The sequence below is a fragment of the Anas platyrhynchos genome, chromosome 3, assembly GCF_047663525.1.
Source record: "Anas platyrhynchos isolate ZD024472 breed Pekin duck chromosome 3, IASCAAS_PekinDuck_T2T, whole genome shotgun sequence".
In the NCBI taxonomy this organism is placed as follows: domain Eukaryota; kingdom Metazoa; phylum Chordata; class Aves; order Anseriformes; family Anatidae; genus Anas; species Anas platyrhynchos.
Genome location: NC_092589.1, coordinates 96,557,967 through 96,585,810, shown reverse-complemented (window position 1 = coordinate 96,585,810; position 27,844 = coordinate 96,557,967). Strand labels below are relative to the sequence as shown.

Below are 27,844 nucleotides of genomic sequence, written 5' to 3'. Positions count from 1 at the left end.
ATACTTACGTTAATTTTATATACTATATTTTTAAGGATGGAGATAGGTGGTATGTTGAAGATTAAGGGAAAGATTGGCTTAGTTTAAACAAACACAATAAATTGCTGGGTCAGCCCACAGAGGGAACAAATTCTTAATGATGTATGCAAAAGGTGCAGGGAGAGGAAGTATTTATTTGGACTATAGATTTTCTTTAAAAAAAAAAAAAAAAAAAAATTCAGTCTCCAGTAAAATGATATGCATAGGAGGCTTTCTTTCACTCTTATTACTAAAACACAACTCTTCTGACCTTTCAGCCTAGCTGAGGTTTATGTTCAAAAGGAAGAAATGCAACATTTCATAGAACTAGCAAAAATAGATACCAAGATTAGACAGGCAGCAGGAGTCTTCAAACAGATGCCAAAAAGAATAAAGAGATTAACATCTCAAATTACAACAAATTGGCAGGGAGTATATTTGATTTATCTTGTAAACTGCCTCAGTACTTAGAGTTCTGGCAGCTGTAGCACCAAGACAGCTAAGGTCAGCTGTTTTTCACCTTCAGCTGAGGATCAGTGCTCAATTTTTGAAAATATTGTAAGGTATGATATATAACCAGAAATAGTCCCCATTCCAAAGATATAAGTGTTTTCAGACCTACTTTCTGAATGGTAAGACTCTTGCTGGGTTATCAGAATGAATAACCACTACAGTTTTTATACCAAAGCAGCTGCAATTGCTACATCTGTGCAGTTTCCCTTTGCATTACTTCTGGCTGCTGTCTGAACACTTCTGAGTCATGATGCTCTCAAATAGCTTTTGATGCTCAATGATTTTGTGCTCTGCTGTCTCTAGGACCTAGGGATTTGAACAGGTGAGAATGGCAGCCTTAGTTTCATTGTTCTGGATAAAAAAAGAAAGCTAAATGCATAGTTTATACTACTATAGTATGTTATTATAATTAAATAAATATATATTGTGCATACTATGCTATAATACATTATATATATTATTTTATATATATTTTTATATATATATACACTTTCACCTAATGCCTATTAACCACTAAAAGGTGAGCAAGATGATGAGACTTCCAAATCTCAGAAAACGTCTCCTCATCTGTTTTGTATTGGAGAAGCTACTTAATGCTTGGGATTAATTGTTAATGCTTGGGGTTGGAAATACTTTGTGTATGTGTATTCTAGATCTACTGCTTGTGGGATGGACCCCTTTGGAATGACTACCTAGTTTTCTTATGATCACTGCTTAGAAAAAATATGCACAGTTTTTTTTTTTTTGTTTGTTTGTTTTTTTTGGTTTGGTTTTATTGGTAACTTCAAACTTGCCCATAACACTTTCTGCAAGAAAGTTTTGGTTAAAACAGTCCTTGGCTTGGAAAGTGTGTGAGTTCTGGGATGGAAGCTCTGCCCAGAGGGGGGTGGGAATGAAGAACAGCTCAGCCACTGATTTAAGATTTGGGATACTATGTTGGTAATAGTTACGGTAACGATTAAGATTAACATATTGGGGTTGCCCAGGCTCAGACAGTCTGTCTAATTAACAGAATGAGGTTAACTGGTTCAGGTAACTGCTGTAAACATGAAGCTATTGACTTCTGTGGGTTTGCCTCTGCCATTTTTCCTTGTGTCAGCAGTCTCCCGATGTTTTTCCTCCTTGTTTTTAAAGGGACTTAGCTTTTGTCCTGCTGCAGAACAGGAAAGCTTAAAAGCTTGAAAATATTAATGGAATGAAATAATTGTTCTCCTTTCAGCTCATACTCAATTCTTTGGTTTTGTATTGTGATGGGAGACAAATTAGTAGAGTGGGATCAGTTACACAGATTACACAGAAGTTGTTTATAAGCTTGTTGAGAGGTCAGAAGGTGTTACAAGAGGAAAAGATGAAAACACAAACAGCAGTGCAGCACTTTTGGCAAATAAAAAAGGTCATTCTGTTTCCTGGTCTGAGTGGCCATAAACAGTTGAAAATGGTGTAACGCGTTGATTATCTCTAAACCTTCACTTCCCTTGACAACACCACTTATGCATTTGTATTTGTATAAAAATCTACATCAGATTAGAGCTTTATAGTCCCTTAATTTTCACTTCAAATAGCAAGGAAAGTTTTCCCTTTCTTTTTAATTGTCTTTTTTGTTCTATACAAAGTGGGCAAAATAATATTAAAATAATTAAATGTTATTAAATTATGCATTTATTTAAATAAGTTTAAACTACTGTTAACCTAGTGAATCACCCTACAGTCAAAATGCTGGGAGCTGGGGGTCGGCTAAATGTTTTAGGCCTCTATTTTCAAATATGAACTTTTTAATGTTGTACAGTCTCAGAAATTTGCAACTATACTTTTGTTTCAGAGCTAGAGTATTTCAGGTTTTAGTTTTGTAGAAATGTGAATTGCTGTAGGTTCTCAGATCATATAAATTGCCTAAAACTTTATGGCTTTGCAAGCACATTGTTAAATTCCCTAAAATACCTACTTTTTTATAAGGAAACATCCACAATATGAAATAATAAAATAAAAAGAATATAAAATTTAGTGTTTGTCTAACACATTAAGTGTTTTTTTATATTCAGACATCCCTTTCCCTCCTCAGCCTACTTTATCTGACAAGTTGGAAACAAACATTCATCATCTGATCCCCAGACTTCAACATGCTTGTTGTAGCTTTGGTTCTTTATCCTCACAATCCACCTGGGACTTTTCTGCCTTCCACGTTTTATTTTCTACTGAATTATACTATCCAAAACTTTATCATTTTATTTTACTCTAGCAAATGGAGCATTCTATCTCTATCAGGCAACCAGTGTTTTATCCAGTCACTGACCTTTTTCACTCAGATGTCTACTATGGAGGGATGGCGCATTGATTTAACTTAAACTGACAATTAAGTTAATTTCAATTAAGCACTGAAATTTTTTTTTTTCAAAAATAAATAAATAAAAGCATCCAGAGAGGATTTTAAACTAATCTATAGTGAAAGCACTGCAAAATCTCACCTTTTTAAATCATGGCTGTGTTTTCTAGGATAAATGGCTGTTATCCTGTTTCTGTTCTGATCTGATTACTAATCTAATTGTTACACAAATGCCCATAAAGAACCATAACAAACAACTGGATCTCATACATGGGTCTAGTACTAGTAGAGTGCTTATATGAGTACACATCCCTGCGTACTCTTTTTCTGAAGTCTGATTTTACCTCCTTTCACCACCTGGAGGGAGTTGGGCATGTGAAGGAGCTAAGAACAGTAGTGGAGATTGCTGGCCCTCCTGGCTGCCTCAAGTGCTAACCTTGGGTTTTCTTTGAGGAATGATATTATGTCCTTGAGATTGAGCAAACTTCAAAGGAAGAGCTAGTTCAATGTGATACCTGATGGAAAACTATATTCTTTTAACATCCAACAATAAACTAGCTGTTACAGTACAGTCAATGGATGTCATGGCTATAAAATACTCACACCTGACATACATTAGTGTGTCAGGTGTGAGTATTTCCTTGGAATATATTCCAAGGAAAGGTCTGTTTTATTTGAGGACTTTCATGCATTTTAGGCAGTCATTGTGATTTGTCCCACTGATTGCGTAGGGCAATTTTATTGGAGTTAGGGATGTGATAAAGAGCTAAAATGCTATATTGATTTTTATCATGCTAACCATGTGGAAACTATGTGGAAAAGAATGAAATTCTGGCATGCTGAAGTGAACAACAGCAATGCTTGTTCATTTCAGCTAAGCCAAGATTTCACCTGAATCATCTTCCTTTGAGATACTCAGATCTATGTCATGCCCATTAAAAAAACAAACAAAATCTAAGTAGTAAGGTTCGCTATTACCTTGCCTTTAAAATAGTACATTTACTAGATAAAATAACTTTTTATCACATACTGTGCCCAGGTAGCTGTTTATAGCCATCCTACCTTCTTTTCCTGTGCAGTGTTAGGAACTGTTAAGGTGTAGATTCCACTTGTTGTGAGTCCAGATTTGAAAGCTTCAGCACAGTCTTTGAAGCTGATTTGTTCCTCTTTAGCCATGAAGTTGTTCTTAGCTGCTAAAAATGCAATAGAAATGGAAGGCGTTGAGAGGAGATGAATAAAAGTTACTAAGACGTGATTACTGATGTAATCAATTTATAGCTTTGCAGTAACAAAAATATGTCTGGTCCTGAAAGAAATGTCCGATTAAGGTATTAGTTATATGTTACTTTAGAGACATTACTCCAATGCAAACATGACTGCTTGATAGGTTGAAAAGTGATGACAGCTATTAATATTAAGAATAAGAAAACTTAGGATATATCTTTCAGGTTAGCAATGATATCTTTCAGCTTCCATTGCCTTTAGATTGCATGACAACCTCTACCTGCATTAACTATTACAAACATATCTAACTAGAAACTGATTGTATTAAAGCTGACCAGTACTCCAAAATTGTGAAATCTAGCAGAAGAGTTATTCTGTCTTTTATAATTCAGCTGACTGGAGTAACTGCAAAGTTTTAGCTAGGTTTTTGCCCCATGCTGAGCAGGAACAATGCTGCATGTACCAAGCTGAAGCTTGGCAGTTCAGGCCAACCCACTAAGGAAACATCCCTTCTGGAATTCATTTCTGTAAAAAATATATTTTAATATGCCTAAGCCGTCTTGTTTTACAGAACAATCTAAGGCTCATCTTTTTGCCTCAGTTCTTTATTAACTATGGAGGTTGGAATTTCCTGGCATTTAGCCTGCTGACTGATATTTCATATTTGACCCTTCTGAGGTTGGTTCTGTGTATTTTCCCTTTTAATCTAAGAAACACAGCCAGTTTGTACAAAGTTTTAGGTGCTATATAAGTACATGCATGTATTATTGTTGCTTAATGTTATGTTCTCTTTAGCTCACTTATTCATTACTTACCTGTTTTCGTGTTTTGCCTTAAATACAAAAATAACACATTCAGTGTTTTAATTGCTTTTCCACACTCTATTGTTTGTAAACTGTCTTAGAAGCTTTCCCTGCTAATTTTGTCTTTTTGGCAAACATTCATTATTTTTTCCACTCTGGCTTTAATGGTGTTGTAGCCAACACAACTTTAACTTGTTTACTTATTTGTGCACTAGTATAGCAGATAACATCAGCAGGAACATGTACAGCTTTGTAATGGTATTTATTTAAGGGGATAGTGCCAGTTACTAACACAAAAAAAAACTTGAGATTTCACTTTGTTTAGAAAAATCTACATCATCATATTATTTAGGACACTATCAAAAGTAAGCACTTCTGAACACCCATTTCCTTTATTGTGAGCTAAATAGAGTAATTCAGTATAGTCCATCCATACTGTCTTTTATGTTGCAATAGGAACCATTGTGAAATTTTCTTGGTATTTAATTTTAAATCCTTTTTTAGGGGTTCTAAATTCTTGTGGATTTCTAGTCCAGATTACTTTACAGGCAAACATGATAGATTCATTGCTGTTATATGTAGCACATCTTTAACTTCTAAATTTGTCAAAATTTGATATCAGACATGAAGTTTAAGATGAAAAAAATGTTCACGTTTAACTTACATTTATCCATAACCTTCAGCTTATGGTCTATGTGTTTTTCTGTGGAGTATGTGAACCCACATAAAAGTGGAAACTTATGCTTTCATGCTGGGCTGCCAAGCATATTAGGGATGAAGCTAATGCCTATAAAAGTTGTTAGGCTGACTGATTTTTAGGATGAATAGGGAAGTTTCAGTGAAAGACTGGAGAACCTGCTGTCCTGGGCTGGTTCTTTCTGTGGTCTGGGGCATACATAGATGCTAACATCTGGGCCAGTGCTGATGATTTAGCCTTTTACAGCCACTACATATTGTCCTTTCTTTGCTCAGCTCTGTGTATTTTGAACAATGCGAGGTGGCAGAAGCAATAGCTGTGAGCAGGAATCAAAGCTACGATCTTATATTATGTAGTCTAGCCTAGAGCTGTGGCTAAGGGAGAGTGCACTGCCAGGTGAATGAATGCCATGTTGGATGAATACTTGGCATCACTGTATTTTGTCGAACTTCTGGAGAACTGGGCAGGCAAGCCAATATAACTCTCAGAAGATGAACAAAATAATGAAAATAAATGATATAAATATATTTTTCCTAGAAAAAATAAGTCAGTAAGCTCAGATGCAGAATTTAAGGCAAAAAATACAAGTTTTGAGAAACAGAAGTGTAAAAAAAATAAATGGTTGTTGAGCTTTAGAGGTGGTAATGTATGCAAATCGGGGAATGTAACAAATTATATAAGCATGTACTCTTTTACTTACGGTTTGGTGTCGATATCATAGTAAGCAAGTTATGAACGGTCTCCATCAAATCATGTTGCTGTTTTTGCAGAACAGAGTTGTTTACCGTGGCTGTAACTAACTGCTTTTCTAGTTCTTCTATAATGGAATTCTGTCTGGCTACTAGGACCTGAAGCTGATCTTTTTCATCTTTTATTGACTTCAGCTGAAGTGTGTGCTTGTCTTCCATCTCAAGAACTCTTTTTTCTAGAAAGCTTAATATAAAAAAAAAACTACAATTAGACTCTTTGGAAAGAATTCTGAATTAATGTAAAGAGTATTAAGCCTGTTGCATATATGCTTTATTTTATTATGGAACTAATTGGTAAATAAATAATAATATCTGGTATAGTCTCTATGACAAGCTTTTGAGGTATAGCAATTGGGTCCTGACTTGACATTATGAAAGGAATGATATAATTTAGTCCAGAAACGAGTAATGCTATAACTACAGGGAGAATCAGTATAAAACATATGTAGACCCGAAGTAACCATTACTTATGACTGTGCCAAAGTAACCATTACTTATGGCCATTACTTATTACTTATGCCTTGAATATCATTCCCTCAGAGGTTAAGCATATTAGCGAAGGTTTTCACATTTTTCACCCTATGAAAAGAAAAAAAAATCTTCTAAAGATGAACCTTTGAACTTTTCATGTGTCTTGTGTTATAATAAATATATATTTCTATATATAAATATATAGAAGTATCTTATATTTATATAGGGCAGTATATATTATTTATAATATATTCTAGCCTTTAAAAATGGAAATGTGCAAATAGTTCCTTGAAGACATTCCTATCTCCACTTCTGGAGCGGGTATGAGTAGGTGATTGGCAGGAATGTTATTGCAGTGGTTCTGATGCATACCATGAGAGGTAATGTTAAAGATGCATGACCAGAAAGCAGAAGTTAGCCTAAAATCCATTACTTTTATTGAAAAAAATCTTGAACCTTTTAGTTATGTTTCAAACAGATTAAAGCAATGTCAGATCATCTTTTATTAGGTGAGAAATAATGCATTTGTGTTTACATTTAAAAATAATAATAACAGAAAAAAAAAAAAAAAAAACACTTGCATGTATGGTTCTCATTGAAACACGTTGTCTCTGAAGGAGAAAACTTACAATTTGTTGTATTTCTGGTTTTGGATTTTACTATAAACTGTTTCTTGCCAAAAGTAAAGTACAGAAATGGATAGCAGAAGTAGTTGGCTTTTGGTCTGAATTTCGTAAGACTGACTACTTCTGAAGCTTGTATATGAGCAGTAGTTGACTCTTCTCACCAGGTTAGTAAAAGACTGTGGCCATGACAATAAAATGCATTTTTCTGGTAATAAGGGCAGCTACAATCTGTTTTTCTCTTCACTTCTCCATCTTCGCAGAAGAGGTGTTTGAGATCAGAAATTAAACTGACTTAAAGAATTGATATGTTTGTTTTAGGGTAATCTTCACTACCATTTCCTTCAGTGCCAATGCCAGTACAAGTAGTCCTGGTATTTAGATCAGCTTCTGTTGTCACAGAATTAGGGTTTTCAGTTCTAAAGAAAAATCTTACACTCTTCAGAAGTAGTCTTAAACTCATTTGTCCCTTTGTGAACCAAGAGATTTTTTTTCCCCTGTGTAGAATATAACCACAAATTGTCTCTTCAAGGATACTTAAAAATTCTCTTCAAGAACTCTTCAAGGTAGATTTTAACTGAAATAAATATATTTACTAAAATTAATGATCCTACCACAACAGAAAATTGATGCTGCTGTATAGAAGGATATCTACAAAAATAAAAATTTACTATGGTGGTTATAACTGAGGAATAAGAATCTACAAATTTTATCAGCATTTTGCAATTTCTAAAAAAGACAAATTGAAAAATGTTAGTAACAATTTCAGTATTAACAATTTAAATATCCACATTGAAGTTAAAAATATAAATAAAATTCAATTCTAAAGCCATTTAAAGGGCACTTTTAGGAAATATTTTATCAAACTGATATGCCAACTTACCTGTTTTTTTCTTGTAATTTAGTTATCTCATTGGTCTGATCTGAAATCTGTCTTTCTAATTTATTTGTTGAAAGAGAATGTTCCAAAAGCTGAAGCTCAAGTCTGGTTGTCTGGTTTAATACCTAAATAAAATTTATAAAAATATTTGCAGATCAAGATAACATCTTTTAAACTGATTGTAATATCTTTATATTGAGAAGTCATGCAAATCTCTACGTAAGTCTCTAATTCAAAAGTTTTCTTTGAACACATTTGGGCACAAATGCTCAAAAAATTAGAAAGAAGTACAATACACAGGGTTGCATGAATTTTGTTGTTACGCTACCATTGATCATTGGGAGTTCTTCAATATTATTCTGCATTTATGATCAGAGATTGAGAGTTACTATGACGTTAGTTTTGCTGTCATGGCTTCCCCCGTTTTAATCTTTTTATTTCATTACTGGCACTAATGGGTTGTTAATCAGAGAATAATTTGAGTTGTTTTCTCAACTTAGTGTAGGAAGAAATCACTTTGCATCTCTCCCACTGGTTGAAATCTTGGCCCAGTCCTCTGAATTCAGTGGTTCCCTTTTAGGAAGTTTCCTTAATCCCAAATTACATTTTAAAGAGTTTGTTATGTGACCACACTTTGGTTGTTGACTCATTCCTTGCATTATAATTTTACCTGTTTTTGTATGTATTCTCTACTATCTAAATACAAGGTTTAAATACTATCTAAATACACTTTACATTCTACTATCTAAACACAAGGTGCTTTTTGTTTGGTATTGGATTGCGTTACTTTGAGGCATGTTTTCTAGAAATATTTATTCATTGTTTTAGAACAGCTTTTTTTAATTCAGTAGAATTTGGCTTTCGTTGGCAGGAAGAATTGATTACTCATGTCCTTCATGTTAAACAGTCATTCAGGACATGATTTCACACTTAACTGTAATTGAAAATTATTGCCAAAAAGTAAGTGTCCTTGAGAGAGCAATTGTTTGGTTAATTTCCTTATGTTGTTAATTAAGACCTTAACCCAGCCACCACTAATTTCTAGCAGAGAAGGAAAGTTACAGTCATGGTTTTCTTCCTGTAAGCAGAAAATAACTAAATAATTCCATAAAATAATTACTGTCAATGAAAAAATACATTTTCTCAGCATGTGCAAAGTACTGGGCTCCCTAATAATAAAGTCAGAAAGTTGAACTCAGCAAATTTGTGAACTGAGAACTGTAAGTTTATCAAAAAACGCACAAAGGCTTATTTTAGGTTAAAAACATATATCATTGGATAAATTATACAGATATAAAAATGCCTAGCAAGGATTTTAGGTTGTGTGCACTGTTTCTAAAATATAAAATGTAATGTGCTACATACTATTTTCACTACTTGTCGTGGAATTATATATCTGAACTTTTCTACCTACTTAGCAAAACTACAAATATACAGCATTCTACATTCATTGAACTTGTCCTTAACTTAAGTATAACAACTTAAAAATTTGCATTTTATTTCACGGGATACCTTATTTTATTAACTCTTTCCAATTAAAGCAATAATTAAAGATAAATCTTTTAATATTTTTGTTTGAAATTGTTAAGAGAATAACATATACAGTAGGAAAGTTTACTTCTGTGTGAATATACATTTCCAGTGGCTACCTCCTAACTTTTTTTTCTTGATTCATCTCTAGTTGTTTTGTTTATCCCTCTGTCAAGTAAGAATATTAAAATGCATTGTGCTGGCAATTAACTGTTATTCCACTTACAGCATCTATGAAAAGAGTCTTTAAAAATACAATTTGTATAAGAAATGTTTAAAAAATCAAAAGAAAATTCAAACAAACAAACAAAAAAAAGGTTAGCTTAGCAAATGGAAAAAAAAAAAAAAAGACTGAGTGGGAAGGAACTCTGTTAGCTAAGATCTGGTGGCAAGACATGAATAATGAACAGAGATACACAACGGGTGCATAAAAGCATACGCTTACCTAAGAGCATGCTTGGATATACACTAGTATTTTCACATACACTATCTTTAAACATATTTCTCTAGACATACTTCAAATCCTTCCATAATGGAAGTTTTTCAAGTGGTAACATTGAGCTTGAGATGGATTTATAAATTGCCAAATCTTACTGTTTTCTTAATCTGGGGTAGAGCTGTTGATGGTATTGGTTAACTTTTAATTGCTGAACTGCAGATTGTAACACTAGACTGTGTTAAGTGTAATTATAGGTATTTGGGAAGCAGAAGCATTTTTAGGTTGAAATAATTTACTTACTTGTGCTTCAACATCTGTTAATTTGCGGGTCTGTTCAGCTGTTTGATTTAGTAAGTTTGTGCCTATTTCAATCATTACTGCAGTCTGGTTCTGCACTGCAGTTTGCTGGATCTCTACCATTTCTTTCTTCATACTGTCTTGAATGTAATTCTCAAGCTACATGGGAAAGGAAAGAGAGAAGAAGATAGTTGCATTCTTTAAATGTTGGAAGGGGGGTGGCAGTACAGTAAGCTTGCTGACTGCCTTGCTAAACAAATTTGCTTTTTGTCCTTGTCTGTTATCCATTTATGTGAAGCTTCCCAACATTAAGCTCTGTCAGAGGAAGGACAAATATGACAAGGAATGCGTGGCCACCCATTTTCTAAAGACAAGAGCACAGATATGCTGGAGGTAGATAGAAGGCACAGCGGTGAGAATGCTTGCAGACACTGGGAACCTCTTCCGTGTTAGAGCTCCCACCATTGTAACCACTAGAGGAGCTTCACCAGCTTTGGCAGCGATGGGAATTTTTTTAGAAGACAAAAGCTTAGGAGTTTAGTCATCTTCCTGTATCTAGACTCAAATATTTTCAAAAGCATTTTTCATCACATGACTAGGAGTCAGAGAGGAGGTCGGATGTCATTTAACACTGTTATGTGTGTATTTTTATCAGAGAGAATTCAAATAAAGACATGAAACAGTAGGAAAACCCATAAATACTTTAAATTCCTATTATTTCAGAATGTAAAAACTTTTAAATACTTGATTCCAAAGTCATTTTTTGTGGCTAAACCAATGAGGCCTTTTTGGTAGTTATTTCATAAAAGAATACACTACTTTCAAGGAAACCAAGGAGAAAATTCCATTAGCCTGTCATGAAGTCCTTCTTTCCGTGTGTCTGAATTATCCAAAAAAGTCTGATTTTTCTCAATGCTTCTTTAAAATCATGTTCTGTATAACTCTGTAAATATTTAATTTTACTTGCATTTGCAGATGTTTGAACTCTTTTAAAAATCCAGGCCACATGATTTTTGTTGTTGTTGATATGGTAAATTTCTAGAATCAAGTTTCTACTTCAAATATCAGTGATGTCATATTTCTGTGGGTATATTACTTTCAAGTTTTAGTCTCACTGATGTCTGCAAAATTATGTGTATACTCAGTTTTTCAAGTGTACTAATAAATCGTTACTTAAAATGGTTCCAGAAAATGTTAAGCATTGAAGAAAAATAACCTTGAGGAACCTTAAGTCAGGTTACAGTAATATGAATTTAACCCTTTTTGATCATGCCTTTCTAGTTAGATTATACATTAAAACAGCTTCACTTTTAGGGATCTAGATTCAGTGGTTTTGCTTTAGAATCCAGTGTTTGTTTCTTTCTTAGTGTTGGGAAGTCAGAATACATATGCCTAAACCTGAAGTCAGATCCTTCTTTAATAAAAAATGAACCTTCGGAGGTAAAAAGGAGTCATCTTAACAGATAAATCCTCTAAATTAGGATTTTGGTAGCTGTGGAAAGCAAAAGGTGCCCTTTCAAAATGTAAGAACTGTTAATCTGTAAAAGGGAAATGAAAAAAAAAAAAAAAATCTCACAAGAAAGGCTTTTATTTTGAAAATAAGAAGAACCTAAGTCTGCATTTCCAAATTTCCAGAGTTTGGAAATTTCCAAAGAGGCAAGCAGAAGAATTTCAGAACAATAATTTAAAAATTCCCATTTGTAGGTCATATTTTTGCCAAGGCTTTAGCACTTTTGGGGCAGATGTTCAATTTAATACAGTTAAAAGGTAAATAGCAAAGCAATCCTTGTATGTGTTATTGTTAACCATAATCTCATTATATGGGTGAACAATGTCTGGCTTTCTAGTGTCTTGTTTAGGATTTTCTTGTCTGAGCAACATGTTGCAAAGGGTTCTTTGGGATGGCAGTGGGGTAGGGAAGATTGATTAGGGGTAGAGAGATGGAATTCATTTTCAGCTTCTCTCTCTCTACTCTCCATAAAATGAGCTAGCTTTCTGGCTTACCTGTACTCATTCTTTATGAAATAAATACTGTATTTGTAGATCATCACTTGGAGCTATAAAAATACCAGACCTACAAATGAACTTTTATTTGACATACTAATTATTGATCACTGGGTTATTTCCTTTGTATTCTAATACAGCTAAAAAATTATTTGACTTTACATGCTGTTGTAACAGCAAAAATAAGTTCCTAGACACTCAGAACTTATAGGCTTTGTACTTCAGGGAATCCACATAAGCAAGATCACTCCCGTGTTGTTTGAGCAAGAGAACCATAAAAATTTTTATCTTCATGCTGACCTACAAAGAGGATACTAGTTAATAATAAATAGTTAGCACGTATTCTTTCAAACATTATTTCTTCTTCATCCAGTGTGGCCAAACTTTCAAAACACTATCTGTTTGTTCACTCCATTCAGTCTATGTAGCTGGTGAACTACAATGTGCAACGGAAATTCCAAAATCTGGTATGGACCAAGGAGATATGCAAGATTCTGAAGGCTTTTATATAGATAAAATATTAACATTTTCACCAAAGTTAGATGCTGCTCCATGAAGACTGAGAGCAATTAATGTGTGTCTCCCTAAAGAGGCTAGACACATGGGGATTAAACAGTTTGAGTCCAAATTAACTTTAGAGTAGAAGCTGGAGAACTGAACGTCATCAAGGACATCTTGTAAAACAACTTTACTATAAATGCACTTCTCTCAAAAGAAAATTGCAGGAGATGCTTTTTATCTTTTTCAATACCACAGTCATTTATTATGACACTTTTATAAAAATCAAAGATATGGCCTCACCTGGCACACATAATGTACATCCATGGTTAGAAGGCATGTTGAAAAAACAAGGCATGTTCACAGAAAAACAAACAATCAGTGAGGCATCTTAGGTATCAGAGAGCTACCATATGAGAAAGCATTGAAAATATGTTTTGTTTATGTTTGATTGTTGGTTTTGTTTGTTTGTTTGTTTTTATATAGAAAAAGGCCTACAATAGAAATAAAGAAGACAATGAGTAGTTCAGTGAAGAAAGACTGATCAACATTTTTTATTTTTTCCACTGCATTAAAAAGAACAAAATATCTCAGAAAGTAATTGTGGATGTTAAACCTCATTCTCCAAGGTTTTCTACAGATAGTGGTCAAAATGAGATATCTGCAAATATCTGCAAACAGGATTGCAGAATTGCATGGCTTCTTTGAAAATGTTATCACTGAGTTGTTCCAAAACCTACTACTAGAAAAAGAGTTAATTCTGGGCTTAAAGGTAAGGTAAACATTTTAAGGTAGGCTTAGGCAATTCCCCACAGCTGTAAGGTTGTTCTGATTACAGTACACAAAAACTGTGATTACAGTTTAAGGCATCTGGTGGTTCTGGTTGCCAGATTTTTATACCCCTTATAATTGTGCTTGCAACCTTAGAAAGCAGTTTTGTTTAGATAAACAGATCTGCAGTTTCGTAATTTATCTTACTTGAATATCTTTAAGTATAAGCCTAACTCTGAACATCTAAACTTTGTATCATTTGCTCTTTTTTTCAAATAATGTATCATTCATGTGATGCATTCTAAGTTGTTGAAGTATTCTCTTGACTCCAATTTAAGAGTTTGTCTTCAAATCTATTTTTCAACTGAAAAATGTTAAATAGATAATTTAGGAAATATGGTATTAGTGCTTACTAATATGAAATATGAACAGGAAAAGGGATTTATTTTAAAATTAATGGCCAGTTTCATGATCTGGTTCATTTATCCTAATTTAGAGCAACATGAAGCATCAAAATGATATGGATCTATTAAGTGGCTTTGTAGCTTCTTGTGCTTTTTCCCCCTAAAAATCCTACAAAGCATACCTGCATAAACTCCTCTGTTCTTTTCTTTGTATTCAATAATCCTCTTCCACTTCTGTGCATTCTCTGCTTGTACGTATCATAAAAATATTTTTTCCTGACCTGAATAAAGATATGCACTCGTCTCTCTTGGTTTATAATCCACTCCCTTTGTGCCATAAAATGTGAAATTGTAGAAAATAGGAATTCTTAACAGCTACATTTCTTTTGCTTTTTGTTCATTCTGTGTGTGGTTTTTGGTTGTTTGTTTGTGTGTGTTTGCTTGCTTTAGAGGCAGGTGCTTACTTTCATCTTCTAAGATGAATACAAGTTACTTTCATCCAAGATGCCTATCCTCTTCCCCTGATCTTAGTGAGAGCAAAACATTTGCATACTTTTATATAAAGGTGTATTCCTTTGAAAGTGGGTACAAGAATATTTTGATACGGGCTCTGGTTAAGGTAGTTGACTGAATTTCACCAATATTAAGGATTTGCAGCCATCTGGAAGAGTTAATTTTTTTGTGCTCACTTCTTTGCAGAGTGTTCTCCATCAGCTTCTGCCAAGCAGTCTCCTTTATTTATAAGTATTGTTGCACACTCAGAATTTCTGAGCAGGGGAGAATAGCCGGGGTCATTTACAAGAAGGAAGGGGACAGGAATGAAGTGCTGCAGTTCCCGTCCAAGAGATCAGTAGCTTGGTATTTTGGTTTGTGCAGCAAAATATTGTCTGTCTTCTCAATACTTTGATCCAATTCTAAAGATGCAACAGGATTTATTTGTCAGATTTCTTCTTTGTCACATGACTACTTTGGGGAAGATAAATTTTAATCTCTTGTTAATTCAACAAAAAGCTTGAACATAAGACTTTGGTCTTAATATATGTTAACCTTCATTACATGATGATTATTTTGGACAAAATAATTGTCAAAACCTAATAGCTGACTCTTAATGAAGCATCTTCAGAAATTCAAACAATCTTCTCAGAAGAACAGTGTAGAGGAGAGAGAAAGAAATATAGCTTAGTTTGAAAGGAGAAATAGTTGACAATAGTTTTGGGCCCCTCACTTCAAGAAATACATCCTCACTTCAAGAAAGAGCATGTCCAGAGAAGGGCTACAAAGCTGTTGAAGGGCCTGGAAATATGAGGAGTGGCTGAAGGAACTGCAGTTGTTTAGTCTGGAGAAGAGGAGGCACAGGGGAGACCTTATTACTCTCTACAACTACCTGAAAGGAAGGTGTGGGGAGCCAGGGGTCAGCCTCTTCTCACAGGTAAACAGCGATAGGACTAGAGGGAGTGGCTTCAAGTCATGCCAGGGGAGATTTAGGTTATAAATGAGGAGACATTTCTTCTCAGAAAGAGTAGCCAGGCATTGGAACGGGTTGCCCAGGGAGGTGGTAGAGTCAGTGTCCCTGGGGGTGTTTAAGGTAAGGTTGAAACTGGTGCTTAGGGACATGGTTTAGTGGGTGATAGTGGTGGGAGGGGGATGGTTGGATCAGATGATCTTGGAGGTCTTTTTCCAACCTTTATGACTCTGTGATTCTATTATCTCCAGAATGCAGTAATTATGGAGAATGCAGTATTGTAATGTGTAAAGGCACAATGGGTGGAGTGTGTGTAATTTTTCCACCTTCATTGGTGTTGCGATAATGTTATGTTGATTTTGGTGTGGGGAATTCTTTTTTTGATGTAAATGAAACTTGTGAAGATTGTGTGATGGGCACATATTTGTGTAATTCCTAATATTTCAGTGATTGCTCATGGGAATTTTTCATGAAAAAATCTATTTTTTGTGTAATTTTGGCTTAAATTGTATGAAATGAAAGCACAGAGGGAAGAAGACACGTTTTTCCAAATGTGCTTAAACAGCAAAAACAGGTAGGAAAAAAAAAAAAAAAAAATAGTAACATAGTTATGGTGATGCATTTTTAAAAAGACAAAATTCTTTAAGGATTTTAATTTCAGATTGTCATGCTTCTTCAGTACTTCAAGTCATACAAAATCATAAAATTTGATTTAAAACTTTAGCAAAGTTGCCAAAAGATGTGATGGAGCCCGTTCCAAAACATTACTTTTATAACCAAGATTGTCTATTTTTTTTTTCCTTAAATCAAGCTTTAAATTGGCAAGAAAGAAAAGACAACATGTAGGGTATGTGTTAACAGCAATTTGTTTTCAAACTATTGGCAGAGATGTTATAAATTGTTTATGACAGCAACAGTTTGCCAATTCTTATTTAAATGAAGAGCCTTCCTCGTTTCTGTTGTATAGTTTGTGTCCATGTTACAGAATGATTTTCCAAAGAATCAGCAAATTATTTGTACATTTTGTAGACACTTTAACTTACCCCTTTTTCATTTAAAGTTGTAAAGGACGTCTTGCTTTTGCTCTTTTCTGCCAAATGGTTAGTCTACACTAATTAAGCTCTCGTGTTCCTGGTAGAAATTGCATAGCTATATGAATACATACTTCTTTGCCAAATGCTACCCTGTATAAACAGTACAAATAATGCTGGCTGCTAGTTTCATTTTATAGAATTTGTCAGTTATTGGAGCAAACAGTCTTTCCAAAGAAATTTTGGTGATTTCTTTATAGTATTTATAATCTGATTCTGTCAACTGTCACATTCATTTTCAGAAAGAGTGGTAATATTAAACATGACTTTCTATGTAATGCTGTGTCCTGTGGAAGAAGTAGGTAGATGGCTGGAGCAGCATTATCCTTTTCATCCATCCCTAAAATCATTAGAAACTATCAAGATATCTTTTCCTTGAATCAAATATAGATTACTAGACTAAGTATTTTACTACTTCCAGGGACTTATCTGTAAGTCTGAGAAAATTCCCAAAGCACATTTTTTAGGCTTTCTTAAAGCCTGTCTACTGAAATGCAAAGATAATCTTTATTTTTATAATAAAGCATCCTTTCTAATACTATACCTGCTAGGAGAAATAGCAAAGAGGTCAAATTTATCTGTAGTCATACCTCTATAGTCCTGTATTTAAATCAGGAAATTTATTGCATTAAAAATGTCATTAGCCTCATAAACTCAGCAACTGCTTTGTGTGGTACATGAAACTCAGCTGCATTTGGTAGAGTTCATTCTATCTAACAGCTGATGGCTGGCCAAATGGAGAGGTCATATGCTTCCATGCCCCCCAGCCACACTTTCTTGAAATGTCTCTCACATATGTCACTGGACTTTTGACTAAGCCCAGATGCACTAACCTAAGGGGAAGAAAAAAAAAAAAAAAAGACAAAAAAAAAAAGGTGGGGAAGGAGTGGACCATCAATTACAGCAAGGCATTTTTAAAATGTGTATCGAAGCTACAGTGTTTGACATATATTCAGTTGTCAAAAGCTTGTTAAGTTGCTCTTACATCTAAATATGTCTTGTGCTTCCACAACATACTTTGTGAATTTAGACCAGAGGAACTTAATTGGCCCTTCCAATACCTGTAGTCACCACGCTGATATTTTGGGCCCTAAGATATTTAGTCTACAAACAAAAGTGAACAAGATGGAAAATGAACTTAAGGCAGCCATTTCTGTTCTAATGACAGGGCAAAATAAGGAAAATGATGATAAGTCTCCTCAGTTCTTTTTCTGAATATTTGTTCAAAGTATAGAGGATACCTTCCTACTTTTCATACTCCAGATGTCATGAGTCACATTTAACCCATACATACTTTGTCTTAGTTGCCTGCTCTTGTTTCAGAGTGGCAGTGTTCTTTGGATTCTGGCCATGTCTGGTTTCTTCATAAGTGATCTGAAGCAGAAATTAGCCCATAATTTGACACATTTTTTTTTCAGACTCTAAATATGCAACTGTCATTTTGTAGAAGCTCATCCATGTATACTTAAATTTCTGAATAGCAGATAAATTTCTGTATATAAAGACAAAATGCAAGTCTTTCGTCAAAGACTTTTCAACAGACTTCATTTTCAATAAAAATATTAAATATACAAATTGCTTATTTGTAGTATAGTTGAAGTTGGGATAAGATTCTTTGGATAGGATCCTTTTGGATCCTGTTGAATGTGAATAACAGTGAAATGTAAGGTAGACTCTCTAGAGAGAAGAAAACAGTATAATTAAATATGAACACAACAGCTTCATCGCAGCAGTTCACAGAGGCAGTAAGAAGCTGTTGGACATATATATGCCTCACATGCTGCTTAATGTGCACATATGTAATGAATGGAGTGGGGTTCTCCATGTATGTGTATATATATCTTTCCATATCATTGCAATGTATTGGTGTTATGAAGACAGAATACTATTAAAATTCCAATTTTGCAGATAGTTTTTTTCTCATTTAGCTTTTCATACTTGTTCGTACTAGGCTACCAAAACTGCTTAAAGTTAGGGGAAAATAAATAAATAAATAAAGGAAGGAAGAATAACTATCCCTTCCAAGATTCATTTATCTTGGCGGACCTAAGGGAACAAATTTCAAAAGTCATTGCATCAACCCCCATCAATAAGACCTTCAGTTATTTTAAATTAGCTTCTATTAAAATCATATATTTTCCTATGTCATCTGAAAGTCAGTAATCAGTTTCAGAAGCCTGTAACTTTTAGAAGAAAATAGTGCACTGCAGAAGTGATTATGTCTGGAAAAGAGACATTTAAATTGCTTTTTCTTTCCCCTAGGACAGGAAGTCCCTATGGACTATGTGCTGTTTCTCAAGAGAGGGAAAAAAAAATCTTTTGGGAATGTATATGGGAATGCTTGAGATGTCTCTACGGTATTAGCTTTTTACACGCTTCATCAAGCATGTCTGCCCGTCCAGACCTCCAGCTAAGATTTTTCTCTTATCTCATTTTCCTGTCAGCAAACAAAAGGTGAAAGTAACATCATAAGTGAATACTAGCTGAAAGTGAGCTGTGATTTATTAGAAAATATTGAAGTTAATATTGTGTAATAAAATACTGAAGGTTTAAATATTAACTCTTAGAATAGTAAATAAAGAATTTGAAGTAAATTATATGCAGAAGATGATTCAGTTAATGGCATTCATGGAGTAAGTTAAAGCTTACTAACTTATTCTCATGTCTAATTACATCTCAATTAGAGTAAGATGATTTTCTAGCAGAAGGAAAAAATCCCTGCCTTCACTGGGAATAATCTACTTGAATAAAAAATAAAAATTTCATTAATATTGCTTGAAAATAAATGCATGAAAAGCCTCTATTGTCTGTACAAATATTTATAAAGAATTACCTTCATTGTGTGCTCTTGACTCAAAGTATTTTGTTCCTAACACTGGCATCATCATACCTTCTACGTATTTTGAACTACAAAAGTTACAGTTAAAGCTATGACACAGAAAAAAAGCAAAACAGGGAAAGGGAAGAGGCTTTGAGATCTGAAACTAACTCAAAGGCAAACTTACAGCTGAGCTCCCATGGTTCCAGCCTCTGAGCTTGTTTTGTATATACATGTATATCTCTCTACTGCTCACCTAACTGAACATAACGTATTTTTGGGTGGCTTGTCACTTGGAGGGCAACATAAGTTCTTCATACTACATGTGATGCATTACACCTTACATGGCACACAGATGTTCATTTTTAAGAGATGTAAATAAAATGCAAATGAAAAATATTCCTGTGTTCCCAAAAATATTGTTAGTAGAAACTACATGTTCATCTTCACAAATCTTTTAATAGTCTGAGTTTCTATATGGGCACAGAAATCATTTTAAGTAAGATTTAACAACTGTATTTTCAGACCTGAAATCAATTATTTGGTGATTAACCATTCTCATTAAGAGTTGCAGATATTCATTAAGGCAGTAATCTAATATTACAAATTGCTGTGTTCAAGATTACAGCAAAGTGGTATTTCTCTTAGAAATCAGGGAAGGAATTCATAAAGTTCCCATTAGTCTAAAAATAAAGAATAAATAAATAAATAGTCTGAGTCATGAATGGCATTTTGCCGAAGTTCAGTAGCACTGAAGCCAGGAAGACAAAAAGCCAGTGATGCTTCTGCCATTCACTGAAATGAATATAAATATTCCTCGTTATGTGTAACAAGCCACAAACCTTCAGAAACAGGATTCCTTATTTATGAACAGCTTAAGAAATATTGCCAATCCTTAATTTTTTGAAATACTAAGTTATAGCATTGAGCTAGAATTTCACAAATTGGATATTCAAACATTTTGAAGACAAGCCTACATGCTTTTAGTCACATTTTGTACTTTCATGCTACCATCAGTGAACCGGGACTTTTTCAGACTCATATAAAAATGAAATTCTGCTGTAAAAGCACATTTGAACAAACACAGGTGCTATCCCAGGTCTAAAGTAATCCTTTCTCATTTGAGGATTTTCCTCCATTCCATTGAGCTACAGGCAGCTGAAATAAACTTACTGTCAGGTATGCTGTTGGGGGTACTTAAGATATTTTTAAATACGTAGCCTTATATACTTTATATTTTTTAGTCAATTTTTACCTGGCATAAACTTTTCATTAAATATTTTTTAAATATTTTTTCTCTCAATTTATGATTTCAAGTTTGTTATAAATTCCTCTTTCAATAGGACAGCCTATTTTACAGAACACTTCATGAAATCTGTGATTTGCAACAGCAAATAATAGTGCAATTTTCTGAAGAAACAATGAAGCATGGTCCTCTTTTTCAAAGTATGCTATCAGGGAAGTGAAAGAGTGCTAGGCATTCACAGCTCATTCTCAGCATTGCTTTCTAGGGAAGCAGTCATCTTGCATTCCACTTCCAACCAGAAGGAAGAATGATTCGGAGTTCAAGGATCAAACTAGTTAGGAAGCTGTGGAACACAATTAGTCCCTTTTGTAAGCTATAAAACTGGGTGTCTCCTGTTTCCAAGCTGTGTTCACAGAGCATCTTTCAGCATGAAAAATCATTAGTGTATTTTTTTTTTTTAAACTTCACAGATAAAGGAAACTGAAAGTATTTTAAGTAGTTCTTTAACTTTGCACCATACCAGTTCCAAATATAGTTTAAGTCTTTTAGAAGACTTTTTAAAGAAGAAGAAGCCTCAATGATGATGGTACTAAGAGAGAATTGGTCATCTGAGCTGAAGACATGCCAATTTTTGAATGTTCAAGACTCTGAGGCAGCACACAGATCAGCTGCTGATTTCAGTTTTGGAGGATATAATTTCTCTACTAAGATATCACAAACTGATTTTTCTGTACATTTCCAAAAAGAAAAATTTCCTCTTACATGCTGTAGTTCCTTTTGTAAGCCATGCTGCATCTTTATCTCCATTATTTCCATCTCTGATAAGCTAGATAGACAAGGGAAGGTGATGTGTCTGACAAATTTGCCAAATTTCATCACCAGTCTGAAAATACCTTGCTTGGCAGACCAGAGCTGCCAAAGAGCCTCCCTGAGGTTTCTAAAACAGGGGAAGCGGGACCCAAAACCAGAATGGACTTGACTGACTACAGAAAACACTAAGTTCTGCCTTAAGTAAAGGAAGCTCAGGTGTTCATCTCTGCTTAGTAGAAAAACTGAACATCTTGGTATGTTCTCATCAAATGGTAATTGTTTATTTCCCATTGTTGTTCTGTTAGCACAGTTAAAAGTCTTAAAAGCAAAGCTTCTGAGGAATTCCATGCTTGAAAGATAAAACAGGAAGCTGTGTTAAGAGTGGACAAGCACAAATATTTGGAAATAAGATCAGCACATATAGGCAGCATACTGCAGAAACAAAATGTGACACAGATGCTTGAGAAAAAATATTTTAAATTATGTAATCCTTTTTTTTTTTTCCTCAATAACTAGGCTTATCTATTCAAAAGCAGGCAGTTTAGTTTATTGGAACAGCACCAAGAAGAAAAGCCTCTCCATCCATTGCTTCCAAAACTTCCTCTTTATCTCTGGTGTCCCACAGAGCACTCAATTAGTGATGGAAAGTCACCTCTTGAGCTGAGTTCCAGTCAGTGCTCCTGAAAGCCTACAGCCAGACAGCTGCATCTTGGTGCCTTTCTATGAAGACCAGAAACAGGAGCCAGATCCTCTCAAAACAAACAAAGCTATTGGTATTGATTATAATAGAAGAGGAGGAACTCTCAGCAAAAATGGCTGAGAACCAAAGCTATGCACTTAGGATGGGTATTTTAGGAGAGGAAGCTGTCTGTCAAGATCTGATGGGATGGTCCACTCCGATGGTCCACTTTTAAATGTACTTTCGAGAGATTCTCTTAGATGCAAGACTCTTCTATGAAGATAAGTAACCAGATCTAGCAACAGAAAAAGTACAAGGCTGTTGACACTGCATGCCGCCAACAATAAATAAATAAATAAATAAACAAACAAAAGAGGTCTGTCTTAATACTCAGGAGATTATGCATGTAGGTTAGGGTCAAAAAGAAAATTCAACAACTAAAGAGTCCAAAACTGAGCCAAAAGAATCTAAAACTGAGAGCAAGGAACATAGCAAAAAGGGAATTCAAACTGGACAGTCAGGAAAAAGATGAAGGGTCTTAAAGAAGGCAAAAAGAGAAGAAGAAGAAAAAAAAAAAAAAAAAGGAACTTAAAAATGGATTTGTCAGGTGGGTTGTGAAAGAAACCTGACTTCAAAAAGACAATGAGCTGTAAAAGAGGGTTGGAAGACTGATCTTGAAGCTGGCTGAGGGCAGGAATTGTCTTATGGGCTTCAAGTTTAAACAACATGGTGAAGTTGTAAGGAAGCATACTGAGGAAAATGGTGAGGGTGAAGGACTTGACTGGAGAAGCATGAAGCATTTTGCCTTCTGAGACAAATGAATTTATAGATACCTCAAATGAAATCTCAGGTTCACTAAGTCAGTCGTAACTTTTCTACTTGCCTAGAGTAGAGTTTAGGATTTTTTATGCTGTCCTCAGAACCTTTTTAAGATAATGAAACTTGCCATAAGGAAGAAGGAGATCTCATGACATGGATACGTTTTCTCTAGATACAAATCAAGGCCAGGTTGGGTGGGCCTTTGAGCAACAAGGTCTGTTGGGAAGTGTCCCTGCCCATGGCAGAGGGGTTGGAACTAGATGATCTTAAACATCCCTTCCAGTCCAAGCCATTATATAGTTATATGAAATCAAACTTGAAAGTGTCAGAATATATGTATATATGAGGTTATTACTAAATTATATTTAAACATTCTCTATAGCTAGTAAACAGCAGTTTAACTGTTTGTCCTATATTGTCAGAATCCATTTTTGTACGTGATAAGCTTTCAGCAGGGGTCAGATTGTTTACATTTGTTGCAGTTTATAGCCCTTCTAAGGGTTAGGTTACTAGTCTTGGGGTTTACCCTCTTGTTACTTGTACTTTGCTTCATCATGTCAGAGTATTTTTCACAAAACATTCCCAATACAGCTCCAGTAGCGGTCACATCAATTTGGGTCTTGTTTGATTGACTAATTTATATATATATATATACATATATATATATATAAATATATATAAAATTTACTATTGCTTTATAGGTAATCATTATGTGAGACAGAAAGCCTAGCATCAGGATGGAAGTTTGACATTAAGTGAAAAATGAAAGAATAATTATCATGGTCAAAGTTCAGACCTCATCCAAGGAAGCTTCTTTTTTTTTTTTAAGTCAGTTCCTTAAAACCATAAAAATGTAAGATTTTGTCTGGTTTCACTCATTCACTTAAGCTGTCTTTTGCCTACTTCATCCACTTTAGAGTTATATTAAGAAAATGAAGCTTGCTGTTCCTTTGAACATTTGAATTACCCTGTTTAAAGAAAGGTTTTCTGAGAAGAAAAGCAAAACCATGGAACCTTTTTTCCATTACATATTCATCAGAAAATTTCCATTAATACTGAACTGGTTGAATGGATAGGTTATCTGTTAATGCAGTATAAAAGTATGTTAAGTATCTCTGCCATAGTTACATATATTTCAGTCTTGATCTGCAGCCTTTGTGATATTGGATTTTTGACTTTTTCACGACTGAAATAGATTGTCAGTTGATGGCCAATAGAAACGAAAAAATAGGCTATTACTTCTTGAATGGTTGGGACATTCTCTTTAAGGAGCTGCTTTATATTTCACTTTAAAACCGGATTTGAACTAGGATCTTGTAGGTAGTTTACACCTTGCAAATGGACAATGGGAATTAAAACTGTTTCTGAAATAAAAACAAGTATACACAACAATGTTGGCGTCAAACAAAAGGAGCTAAAGGAAGTACATGAAGTATCTTGGTGTGATCCATACAAGTTCTTCAGAGGGAGACAAAACTAAAATGTTTTTTTAGGTGGCAGCTATAAAAATTAAAACTCTCAGCTTACTCATATGTCTCAGGGTAAGACTGTATATACATCAGGTCATATGATGAAAGTAGTGCCTCCGGTACACTGACATCACCTAACACCTATGGGGACTGGGGAGCTGCTGGTGGGGTAAGGGCTGTCACTATTGCCCAGGAAATGGCCTTTCCACTGAGCTGGGTGTCTCCCCATTCCTACACCCTGACAGAATGGAACAAAAGAGGTTTTGTTTCCAGGATCACAGGTGTCAGGTGCAGGCCTGAATCAAAAAGAAAGTATAGTGATGAAACTGATATAGTATACTAGAGATTTAAAGTTCCTAATATATTTCTACAGGTACATTTTTTCTTTATCCAAATATGAGAACCTTAGTTTTTCTTCCCATCAAAAAGTCCTATTAGATGGAGTATAGATCAAACATTTGCCTAGTGTGTTTTCATGAATTTTAGACAATTTTTTCAAAAAGCATGCAAAATATTGTTTCTGAAATAGCTCAAATGATGTCAGTTGTGTAACTGATTATGCTGTCCCACAACAGAATTGTCTAACATGTTACTTCTGAAAATGATGAATTATTCCTGTCATCATGTATGTTTTGAACACCTTTTGAAATGCATGTAGCTATTTTTAGTACCTCAGTAGTTACAACATCAATAGGTACTACAGAGTCTAAAATGGAACGCATCTTCAAGAATTTCAGTTCCTAACATTAAGACAGTTGTGATCTATCCAGGAAAATCCCCTTCTTTTCATTTTTTCTTTTTATTTTCCCCTCCTGGAAACTTAAATAATAAATTATTATAGCTAGCTGTTCAACAAAATTGTTAAGGCCTTGTCTGTTTTACCACAAGACATTGATTTTAATCACTGACCAGCATCGATGATAGAAAGTTGATATGTTGTTCCCCCGATAGCAAAAGTACACTATACAGTTTTCATCTTTTATGCTCTGACATGCTGCTGGAGTCCTGAATACAAATACAAAGCTGAAAAGATTATTTTACCCTACAGTATTAAAAAGATATTGAGCAAAGGTAAGATAGTATATGCTGCTGGGGTTTAATAGGAATCCCTAGAGACAGATGGACTGCAAGGAAAGTTAACGGTATGTAAGAACTGTGAAGTATTCACTCATTTAGAGAGGAAAATGCTTCTCTCCTTACAGCTTCTGTGAATAATGTTATTCTGTGAATGACACTAGATTTTCATACTTTTACTAACAGAGAGAGGAGTTAATGGAGAGAAGGTTGTGTAATCTGTCACCTTCTCTTTTTTAGCAGCAAGACCTTGTTGTGACCTCAGTAGGCTCTTGGAAGATTATTAGATAAAGTGATAAAGCTTGGTATGGGCAGTATAAAGACACTAGAAAAGTTCCTGTAGTTCCTCTGTCTTCCAGACTAAGCCATAAACTGCTGGAAGTTGGAATGAGAACAGACAGCTATCTCCCAATCATGCAAATTGCAGGATACATTTGCTGAGCTTTGTGAATAACATCTTAATTTTAGGGTTAACCTGTTGTACAGACAGATGAAAACTAATAAGATTTTCAGTAATTATTTGGCCTGGAAAATGTAGTAAGCATTAAAAAAAAAAAAAAAAAAAAAAAAAGGCATTTAAAGAATAGTAATGTATATTTTCCTAGGAAGCTTGAAAACTGACACAGTGAGTGTTTGCAGAACTATTTAGGTGTTGGATTTTTTTATACAAAATATGGATCTGGATTTTGTAACTTGAAGAATTCTTTAACATTTCCTCTGTGCTCGGTTTGCCTGGAATAGACTTAGATTCACCAAACAGTATTTGAGTTGTTCCTAGAGAATAAATATGATTCTTTTTTCCTCTACCCCATTTCCTAGAGATTCATCTGTCAAAGGAAATGAAATGATCACAGTATTTCCAGTTGTAAAGTGCTTTTTCAGGTTTTGTGTGTGTGTGAGGTTATTTGGTTTAATTTGTTCCACTGTGGAATGTGCCATATCTCTAAGGCATTTCTGGGTATTAAATTACTGTGCCATACCTCTTTTCTTTTTTTTTTTTTCTTTTTTCTTTTTTCTTTTTTCCAGATGCTCAGCCCTGTGAAATTATCTGATCTTTTCTATTATTTTTTCACCTGTAATTAATATTTGGTTACTCTGAGAAATTCAAATATGACAGAAAAAAAAAAAAAAAAAAAAAACCTGTGCTTATTTCTAAAGGTTCTTATTCAGTCCCATAGGAACTCTCATTTTCTTGAAGATTATAAACATATTTATAGTTTACTGACAAATTATTTTCTCAGTAGTTTAGCTCTTATTTGTGCTGAGAGATTTACTAGGTTGCATTTGGACTGCCAACATATTTTCTCTGTGTGACATCCTTGTTTCATATACTAGTACAGGCATGAAATATTTTTTTTGTTCAAGAGCCATCTTCTCTCATTTTCCCTACATGCTTAAGAAAATCTAAAGTTTGTATCCTTAAGATTCCCATCAGCAATTCTCTTTCTAGATGCCAGAACACTTTTTTTTTTTTTTCTTTTTTTTTTCTGAATTGCAACTTGCATCTTTTGTTCCATTCTGTCAGGATGTGGGAAGGGGGAGATACCAAACTCCAAGGAAAGGCTGTTAGTCCAGATTCAACTCTTGTTCCTAAGCTGTTTTAACAAATGGCATACATAATGTTTATCTATATATTTTGTAACATATTTGTAGCATAATCCATGCTTCTACTGTCCACTTATTGTCTCTTGATTCTGGGGTTTACAAACTTTAGTGACAGCGTTGCATGCCAGGATGAGAGCTATGCAGCATGCTAGCTTTTGCAACTTCTTTAGCAATGCTGGTAAATCTTCAACTTTTCCAGTCTGCTTTCTCTTCCAGGCTGAAAAGACAGACTGAACTTACTCTAGGGAGCTGATTATGATGATGTCATTATCATAAACTAATGATGCCTATCATTTGAGACATCTGACAAAACTCTGGGTTTGCTAAGCTCCAGAGAAGGATCACAGAGTGACACCTTTCTCCTTGTAGATCCTAATCTAAGGTCTGAGAGTATATATTTTAAATCAGTTAGCAGCACTTTGCATGTCTAGTCCTATAATGGTATTGCTGCAGAGTCTTTGCCCCCCATCCTGGCTTTCAGCTGGAGCTGTGTAAAATCCCATGAAACAATAGATGCAAGAGGGGGTTCT

The 27,844-nt window shown here is 34.5% G+C and overlaps 2 protein-coding genes across 6 annotated transcripts in view; one reads left to right on the top strand and one right to left on the bottom strand.

Annotated features, from left to right (window-relative positions):
• Positions 1 to 27,844, top strand: part of MCPH1 (microcephalin 1) — a 125,683-nt gene that overhangs the window by 55,766 nt on the left and 42,073 nt on the right. The window contains exon 13 of one of the 2 annotated variants that reach the window (XM_027455112.3): positions 19,057 to 19,492. The exons of the other annotated variant lie outside the window; for it this stretch is intronic. Within the exon in view, the coding sequence (XP_027310913.2) occupies positions 19,057 to 19,158 (102 nt within the window). The 3' untranslated portion in view covers positions 19,159 to 19,492. Of the gene's footprint in view, positions 1 to 19,056; positions 19,493 to 27,844 lie in introns of those variants that run through there. 2 annotated transcript variants of the gene reach the window in all.
• ANGPT2 (angiopoietin 2) overlaps positions 1 to 27,844 on the bottom strand; it is a 43,702-nt gene that overhangs the window by 9,943 nt on the left and 5,915 nt on the right. The window contains exons 2-5 of one of the 4 annotated variants that reach the window (XM_038175948.2): positions 10,568 to 10,723; positions 8,302 to 8,423; positions 6,276 to 6,508; positions 3,914 to 4,041 (exon numbers count right to left, since the gene is read on the bottom strand). In XM_038175948.2, coding sequence (XP_038031876.1) covers positions 3,914 to 4,041; positions 6,276 to 6,508; positions 8,302 to 8,423; positions 10,568 to 10,723 — 639 coding nt within the window. Of the gene's footprint in view, positions 1 to 3,913; positions 4,045 to 6,275; positions 6,509 to 8,301; positions 8,424 to 10,567; positions 10,724 to 27,844 lie in introns of all 4 variants that reach the window. The other 3 variants (XM_038175947.2, XM_038175950.2, XM_038175949.2) reach the window with 3 other exon arrangements.